The sequence below is a fragment of the Atta colombica genome, unplaced genomic scaffold (assembly GCF_001594045.1).
Source record: "Atta colombica isolate Treedump-2 unplaced genomic scaffold, Acol1.0 scaffold261, whole genome shotgun sequence".
Classification (NCBI taxonomy): domain Eukaryota; kingdom Metazoa; phylum Arthropoda; class Insecta; order Hymenoptera; family Formicidae; genus Atta; species Atta colombica.
This window is the reverse complement of record NW_017259361.1, coordinates 1,004,883-1,015,024: the sequence shown is the minus strand read 5'-3', so window position 1 is coordinate 1,015,024 and position 10,142 is coordinate 1,004,883. Positions and strand designations below refer to the sequence as shown.

The 10,142-nt window shown below is 28.4% G+C and overlaps 1 protein-coding gene across 1 annotated transcript in view; it reads left to right on the top strand.

The window, feature by feature from the left end:
* The first annotated feature begins 7,270 nt into the window (after window positions 1-7,270).
* The window catches only part of LOC108689154 (FMRFamide-related peptides-like), a 9,002-nt gene continuing 6,130 nt past the window's right edge, over window positions 7,271-10,142 (top strand). The window contains exon 1 of the mRNA XM_018195800.1: window positions 7,271-7,392. Within this exon, the coding sequence (XP_018051289.1) occupies window positions 7,390-7,392 (3 nt within the window). The 5' untranslated portion in view covers window positions 7,271-7,389. The remainder of the gene's footprint in view (window positions 7,393-10,142) is intronic.

The window sequence follows — 10,142 nt, the reverse complement described above, 5'->3', positions numbered from 1 at the left end:
ATTATATATAATTATATATAAAATAATTTTTTCGATTTTAATATTGTATAAAACACGACCATCGAAGCATCATATTTTTTATTGTATCTCTGAGTTTGAATTATCAAACCGAGCTTGAGTTACTTCGTATCAAAACGTTCACTTTAACGTATAAATTTACAATTAATAAACAAAATTTGAGTTAAATTGAATAATCTTCCTGAGTTAAATAATTTTACTCTATAATTCTTATAGTTAAATTAACGAGATATGTAAAAGCAATGGCGACACATAGATATAATTAGAAATAACTCAAACTAAATAAAACGTGACATTATAAATTTAACAATGCATGCACAATATATTCAATAATAAGAAAGCATCCAGGATTAAGTTTATCCTAATCTGTTCTAACTTATCCCTTTTAAGGCAACAGATATATGGAGTGCTATACATTTCCGTATATTTTTATTAAATTAATCTATATATGCATTTATAGATATATAATATATATATATTAATGAAATTACCATATATTCGTTACCTCGATAAAAACATTAATTCGTCACTCACCAACCCGACGCGCAACAGCGGAGTTATATCTGCAACGTCGCTACGATGATTCTGTAACAAAAAAATATAAAATTCAAATTATAACAAATCATGAGGAACACAAACAATATTTTCAAAAAACGCAAAGTAATCTCTTAAAATAATCATACAATTTTCAAAATATATAATTTTTATAAGCATCAAATTTTTTAATTCCTCATTGAGTTAGATATTTATAAAATAATTATACATTTTTTAAAAAGATCTTAAAAATTCGTAAATATGAAATTTCTAAATAATTTTAAAATAATTTTTTTTTCTACTTATCATTTTTAAATCATTGTAAAATAAAACGATTCAAGAATAAATAAAAAAAAGATATTGATTTTATATAAGCAAAAAATGATATTTACCGCAAGGTTGCTCCGCCGATGCCCGATGTCTCTTCCAGACCTCCTCCTCCTCTCAGAATCGGGTTGATATCCTCTCGCACAGGACACTCGCGTAAAACACTCGCGAATAATACTATAAACATTATAAACGCGCGCGGACTATTCATTTATAAAAGTCTTTCGCGCGACACTACGGCACTCCACGTTTACAAAACCCATGATAGAATTGCTATTTCGATCGGTGGAATCAACACCACACGTCGACGAGTACTTGCGAAACACACGATGAACGTCGAACAAAGGTTTTAAGCCCCCACATGAAAGAAGATAAAATCAATCATATCGAGTCCGTCACCTCTGGTTTACGCTTACATCACGTTTAACATTGACTCAGTCATACGCCCTAACTACTAGTTCTAGTGGGACACAATTGGTACTGTACCACGAGCGATTCCAAGAGGCTGGTAGACGTGACGAGCGCCTCTAATAAGAGAAAAATTGGTACCATTGCCGATTGTCTAACAATCTAGACAATGCAAGAAATGGATTCCAATTCCTCGTCACGAGCTAGTCTTTTAAAAGACTACTAGAGCTAGGCTCTGACTAAATCATATTAAACGTGAGAATCATTCAGATGCTGGTAGATAAACGCAGAGAAATGAGCGCTCTGACCAGAGTTATACTCCTTTTCGGGCAACCCATCAGGGCGGAATTCTGTAACTCATTATGCAATCGTTATACGCTCATAACAACTGCATAACCCAAGTTACAGAATACAGGCCCAGAGACGAATCCGAGCCAATCGATCGCTTCTTATCGTTAAGGGCCGAACCGTTTGCCGGCAGACAGAGCGTGTCCTCAATTAGCCGACAGCAACAGTAGTTGCTAAACCGCGCGAACACAGCACCACGAAGTGCGTGACATTACGCGGCCGGCATCACCTCGTGCCCGGAGCACTTGGCGTGAGAGCGTTGGAGTGACCGTGGTCACCTAAGCAACGTCCCAAAGAGAGTTCCGCTTTCCTGTCGAAACATCGAAGCTATGATTTCATCGTCAAACTAGAATATCATTCGAATAGGTTTTATCAAAAGTCCATTAGTCCGATAACTTCAACGACATTCCCGAGCAAACGCGCGACGCGACGAACCGGCTACGGTTCGTTCACTTTCAATTAAATCGGCGGACGAGGGTACGTTAGCTTCCCTTTCATTGGATTTTTACACGAAGAGAACGATTTTACTCAATATCTGAAAATTTATCTAGGTATATCATTCAGAGAGATCGGAAAATTTTTAGATACTTGAGAAAAACTTTTCTTTTCGTGTATATCCTCCGGGTACTGAGCCCTCTCACCACGTCAAGGTGTACCCGTGAGAGGGAAAATATCATCTGAAAAATGTAATATCATCTATATCTATATTACTATGCAATTGTCGGTTAATATTTAGAAATGAATATCAAGCACACGTCAATTCGTCACCATTACGAAATAAATTCAGAGCAAACAAAAAGGCTGAATCACTTATTACGGTAATATACAATATGTAAGATATGATGAGAGACGATGGAATGGGTTAGAGATTAATAAAAAAGAGGAATATTTCTTTTATTAGCAACAAATAGTTTCAAAATTAATTGTTTATACAAATCGTATAACGAAAGATGCAAAACAAAAAATTAATTAAATTATTAATTACAATTATATTAATTATATTAATTGTGAAAATACGATAGGAATCGCGTTGTTTGCATGAAAGTATTTATTATGTTGCTTTTTTATAACTCGTGTGATACCGTTCGAAGAATAATCGAGAGTTATACTCAAGCAAGATACATAAAAAATGTTACATTAAACAAAAATAATTGTCATAAAAGAGTAATAAAGTCTATTTTCCCTTGGAGTTTTGATTCCAAACGAATGGATCACACAAAATATCTGTTCCACATAATATGTGATTATATCATCTCGATCCCTTTATGAATAACTAATCGTGCAAGTAATCGTATATATTATGAGTATTTAAAAAATATAACATTTCGTATTATATTAATTGTAACAGATTGAAAAAGTCATTCGTTACTGAAAAAAAATAACGCCTAATTTGGAACACGTTATTTTTTATCCATTACTTATAATTAGTAACATTACTCGTTATTTATTAATTTTTTTCGGTAAGTAACGCGTAATGGTAACGACTTTTCAGTGACTCCTCTTAACTTAAATACAACTTTAGCATTTAGTTAGTTAACGTTACCATCATAAAAAATTGCAACATCGTCTTTTAAAAAATAACGGCAAAGTAACTGAAAAGTAACGTTTGCTAACCCTATATTATATTAGTTTGTAATAAGTTTATATTATATATAATCTCGCAAGGTACATAGTATTTTTAAGAACTGAAGATTGACGCTTTTTATTACTTTTGAATTGTTGAATTTTGTCATTTAACATTTTACTCTATATTCTTAAGTTAAGAAAAGTAATAAGTAAATTATATTCAAATTCACAATGCAATGTATTTGTTACATCCCGTAGTAACAAGTATGAATTACGTACGTTTATGCAACTATCTGCTCAATGTCGGCAATAGAGAAACGATCTTTACGCTATAATATTAAACTTGAATACGAGCTTATGCAATGGAACATGACGACACTGATCTCCTTTTGCTCAGACAAGCTTTTTCATTTAAAGGATAACTGATATGTGCTTTTCTTTTTGATGTATGCGTTTTAACTTTCAGAAAAGAGCATTAATTCATAAGAAAGTCTCTTCGCTTTCAATTGTAATTTATATTTTAATTGTAATTCAAAACTTATAGTGTTTAAATGCTTCAAAATTTTTGTTAATTTAGTTACTCTTTTACTTAGAATTATTATAATAAAACAATCTTTATGTTAAGAATATTATATTTTAATTATATTGCAATTATTTAATTTTAAATATCTTTTCAATTATCTTCGCAATTTTATTGCAATTAAAATCAATACACTGTGAAAAAAATTTACTGAATTTTAGTCAATATTTTCTTGAATACTCGTAACGGAATATTTATTAAATGTAACATATTTATTAGATACAAGAATCATTAGTTTTATTCAATTATTTATTTCATTTATTTAAATATTTATTTACCGTAAATAAATATTTCGCTAGGACAATTAAAAAAAATATTTATTAAAATTTAATAAATTTTTTGTGTACAGATTTAAAAAGCTAAAAAGCTAAAAAGTATGTAATCGAATTTGATTTTTTCTTAGCCAAAATATTAAAGTAATAAAGGAAATTATTACTTATCGATATTATTAACTATCTAATTTTCAAATTATGTTTCAATGTAAATGTAATTATTAAATATAATTATTAAATGTAAAATTAAATCACTAATATAAAACTTTATCTCAACACAGCTAAATATGATAAAATTTCAATTATCCATTGACTTCTTTTAAAATTTAACTCAAAAGAGACTTTTAGTTTTTACTTCGTTGTAACAGGAAAATAATTAATGTTTCGTTGTTTTACGGAAAAATACTCATATATTTAAAAGTGGATGAAGAATTTCTCATTAAAAAGTCATCAACTTCTTTGAAACATTGTAAATACGACTTTTGACATTTGACTAAAAAAGAGACTTAGTCATAAAGTCGTATTTAATTACTTACTATATAATATAAATAATAACAAAAATAATATTTACAATTTTCAAAACAATTATTTATTTTATTATATTACTATAATTATTTTTTAAATATAATTGTAATCACAAATCGATGATTAGTTTAAATTTGAGGCGTAGTTATGTGATTAATGCATAAGTAAAATGTTTATATCACAAATTCATTTCATCGTTTACAGCCATCGATTTTTAAATATTATTTGTTACAAGTTAAATGAATAAATTTGTTCAATTATGTCATGGAAATATACATATTGTGTAAAATTTTGTATTAACTTATTTGCAAAATAAATTTTAATGTCGTTATAAAAAAAATTGATAGAAGTCACATACCTATGTTTAATTTTATCACCATTAATGAATCTTTATTTTAACAAGATTTTTATCTAATTAATTTATCTAATTATGTTTAACATAATTTTGCATTGTGCAATATTTATCGTGTTATGCGTGTATTTTCGTATAATTTTTCTTACAGTTTGCTATAAAAAGATACTATGAAAGATTTGCTATAAACGCGAAAGGGATTACAAAATTTAATTATCAAATTTGTTTAACACATATAGCAAACAAATTTGACAAATATTTTGCATTTGTTGAAAAGTAATTTTTTGCAGCGAGTAGAAAAAAAATATTTATTACATCTGCTAATAATAATTTGTAATCCTTACATTCGCAAATGAAATTGGCCATTATGGCTTAGGATTAGCGTGCAAATTTTTTCCCTCTCCAATGTAAAAAAATTATTAAATGAAATTAATGTTTATAATGTGAATAAATAGAAGCGTGCAACAAACCGGTACTTGCAACAAATAATTTTGTAGATTCAGTGACAACAAATGTTGATGCTGAAAACGAATATAATTTAAAATTCTTCATGAAGATTAATACTAATCTGTTATTCCAATTAATTATTAGCAATAGAAGCAATCATGTATCTCAGATGGATTTTTATTTGCTAGCAATACTAATTACTGTATAGTTATTTTTAATAATGAACATCTTAGTTTATTTTGATATTTGAATAAATTTTTAAAAGAAAATTTAACATTCTAAATAAAAAATAAATAAAATGTTCGGTCTAAACTATGTATAGAAAAATTGAGAAATAAAATTAATATTTGTAGTACAAATATGTACATACATGCAATCGAAATTTATTTGATTCACCGCAAGATTAACATGTTATCGTAACCCTCGCATTACGCGGGCGCGGACGTACAATGCGTTGCATATATATTTACAAGCAAATTTGCTTTACTTTTCTATCATGTTGTATCATCTTTTGTATCATGAAAGATAACATATAACGGACAGTATTTGTATGAAGAAAAGACGAATTTACTGCAGCTTGTTGCGAAGTATCATATCGCGTATGCGTAAGCACGTTAAAACTTAAAAAGCCCTGACGTATTTCTCGTCCGAAACTCGGAATCCCTCAAATTAGTTTAATGGAAAAAAGTTCGCACATAATACATTTTATGTGCTTTCTGAAACTATCGTTAATCAAACATAAAAATTGATATACATAAATCAAATGTTCGCATGACTTAACTTCTCGTATAAAGTTCTTTTTACTGCGATATCTTCGTAACTGACGACACAGATGTACTTTCGTCACTCCATCATTATATTGCGTTTCTGTAACAGAAAGCGATTGTATAAAATACAAATTAACCTTGCACTCTAAATGTATTCTAAATTTCTTGCAGTGAAATCTCACTTCAAGTGAAAATGCAACCACTCGAAAAAAGTGAAAAAAGTGAAAATATTTTACTTCTTAAAAAAAGTGACTGTCTTCATTTTTTTAAAAGTGAAATCATTTTTTTTTTGGCGTGAAATTTCATTCTTTTGAAGTGTGAAAATTCATTCTAAAAGGACTGAAAATTGTCACTCTTTTTCAAGAAGTGAAATTTTAATTTTTAACAGTAATTGTATTTTCACTTTCTTGAAGTGAGATTTCACTGTAAGAAATTTAAAGTGTATAAAAAATTTAATATTAGCCAATACTTGAAAGAACAGTTATTAATTATTTATTTTAAGTATTAAAAACAGTTGTTGTTCAGTAGTATTCCTAATATTAATACTCCAAATAAGTAATTAATTACTGTCTTTTAGTAATAAATTGGCTAGTATTAAATTGGCCAATATTAAATTTTTGCAAGGATAGACTGTGAGAGAATAAAGGCTTTACCTGTTGCTATTTCGAGCTTCATACATTAAAGCTCGATATATAAATGGAGAGTTGGTTGTTCTGACACTGTTGTTGTTTCTACGCACAGTGAATTTTTGCGCGATAGATAGACATGATAAATAGACCGAGAGAGAAGAAGAGATCAGTGCGTCGATATTGTTACCGATGACGTGACGGCAGCGAGGATCCTCTCGCATCCGCCCCTATGATTATTATTTGTCGAGAGTCATAAATAATAAAGAAGATTACGTAGGTCGGTAGCCGGTGGTGATGGTGTAATTGAATCAAAATAATGTAGAGGTATCATGTTGTGCGCTCCGACCAATCATAACTCAGGTGAGAATGTCTCCTCCTCACAGATACGGAGAGAGAGAGGACCAATGCGCCGAGGGGAAGAGGGGAAATATGCGCGCCAGGGTGCACCTATATAAAGGGTGTCATCGCCAACCCCAACACCCATTCCACCAGAAACCACCACCAAACCACGCCGTCGCTACGTTCATCGTATTACGTTTTTTCCATTTTGACACTTACGTTTCACGATCTCCTCCTCTGCATCGCCTTCGCATCGAGGAGTCTAAAAGTCGACAAAATGGTGAGTGTTTTGTCGTTATTGTGGAGTGAGTGTTTCACCGCGGAGAGATGTGCGGTGATTGTTTCGTGAATTAATCTTCTATAATTGTGTGAATTAACAACTGAGCTATCTTTTTAACTAAATGTTGATCGATGATGATCAAGAATATGTAGCGAGAAATCAAATGATCTCTGTCCATCTTAATATATTTAGCAATCAGAAAAAAAGAAAGATGCTGTCTTAATTTCTACAAATCATATAATGAAATCATATAATCACAAAAATTTAATTTAATATTCCGTTGTTTAGTACTTTATTTTATGTACATTGTAATTACTTTTATTAATCAGTAATTTACACCCTGAAAGAAATATTCTGCTGTTTAGCGGTTCCTTGTCAATGTCAAAAGATTTTTCATTTATATATGACCTCAAGAAGATACTCTGCAAAGTAGAGGAATATTGTATTATCATAAGATGCTGAATTTAAGATTGCAATCCCCTTAATGCTAGAAAAATGTCTTGCATATACTGACATGTATATATAGCTATGGTAGCACATAAATGGCAAACTTCTTCTAACAAATAAGCGTGCTGCTATCTTGTTTATCTTGTTTATCTTCTTATTTCAAAAAGTTTTTTTCGGGTTATTACAGTAGAATTTTCTATAGAGGAATTTATTTTTAATCATAGCTCATGTTCATAGATTCTCATGTTTATAGATCCTTATTTTTATAGATAAATAATAAATTAGGCGCGTGTTATAAATACACGCGCTTAATTCATATAAGATTGTTTGCTTAGAGGAAATGCTAAGAGAAATTCTCCGCTTATTGGCAGAATTTTTTTTATGGATTACGTAAAAATTAAAATGTAATATTTTCAAAAATGTATGTATAAAATTTTAACACAATTTATACAAATGTGGCAATATATTTCTTTATTAAAATTAAGATTTATAATGTATTAAATACATTCATTTTTTCATGTTTTAATACATTCATTTCATTATTTTAACTAATATTTTAAACATGTTACATTATTTTTATGTTATTTAATCATTTACTCATTGTGTCAATTTAACACTAAGAATAAATATCAATTTAGTACCAATTATTGTAGTATAAATTATGTTATTATGTTAAATTAATATTCGGGTATATAAAAAAATTCAATAAAAATAACAAGAACATAAATTAAAATGTTTTAACAAAAGTAAAAAATATTTTTATTATGTGACATATATATTATTTGTTTAATTTGTACGCAGGAAATACTTTGCATATTAGAGAGATAAAAGAAAAAAGTGGAAAGAGGGAGAGAAAGAGAGAAAGGGAAAGATTTTTAAATTTCATTCATTTCATTAAATTCTATTTGTTTTCATCTTAAACAATGATTCTTCTATATTGATGATTCTTCTAAATATATTGAGTTGTCCGGAAAATTCGTGCCGACTAATCTATATAATTTAATAAATGTATACTAAAATTTAAAATTAATCTTCTGCGTTTCAATTCCTTCAAAATCGGCACGAATTTTCCGAACAACCCAATATATCAAAGAAAGTATTCTTTCCAAATTAATTAAAATAAATTAAAAATTAATTAAATGCACTAAAAGGTTTAAATTTCTTTTTTAAATTTTGTTTTAAATAATGTTAATGATTCAATGATTTTAAAAAAGAAACCGATAATTTTTATTTTAGAAGAAAAAATAGGATAGAAATTGATTATTCAGAATAATAAAAAATATTTTTAAAACTCGCATTTATAAAAAATGCGACTTTTTAAGCAGCATTATTTTTCGGAAATTTTGTTAGAAATATAAAACGGACGTACAGAGATGGATTCCACAAAGGTGGATTTCTTGCATCACCGAATTTGTCTCCGATCTTCCTGATAAATCCTCTGTTGCTTTTGTATTATTTTGTATTATTTTCCGCTTTCGTGCAATGTTTTTCTTTGAAATATGCTTTCTTATTATTTCAGCTAATTTCCATTTTCATTCAACTATCTTATAGCATGGACACATATTTACTTACTATTGAACTGACGTGGCAAATCTCGTATGCTCCCTTACAATTTTCATAAACTTATCGACTTAATTTTCTCGGATTTATCGTGATGCCATTTTGTCTTTCTGAACATTCTCATGACATTTTTCTTTCGGATTAATTGATTAAACTTAAAAATTTTGATAATAGTTACTAGCTATTATTTTATTACATTTTAAAAATAGTAAGAAAAAAGACATTTCTAATTAATTTCCGAGAAAATTGAATGCGTGATGTGATAAAGACTCACAATAAAGAAATATTTCATGATATTAACTTTATTTAATTTTCTTTTGAAATGTATTTGTTTTTATTTCAAAGATTAATATAATAATATTTGAAGAACGGAAAATGCATTTTCAATATTAACATTTCTATTTCAGAAGATATTCAATGATAAATTCTTTCTTGATAAAATATTTGAAGTTTCATTGTAATTTTTCGCAATTTTTAACATATAATATTTTAAATTAAATTAAATTAACTATTTTAAAGCTTAATTGAAATAAAATAAATTTAAAAATCAAAGAGTTATGAGTCAAGGCGAGGTGATTGATTTATTTATTGCTTAAAAATCTGTTCAAATATTGAAAGAAACTAAGACATTATAAAAAAGAAATTTCAAAAATCTTTTTATATACGTTAATATTATTTTTAGTAAAATTTTTATAAAATTAAAATAATGAGAATAGGATTACGAGCCAAAGCTCTTAATGCTA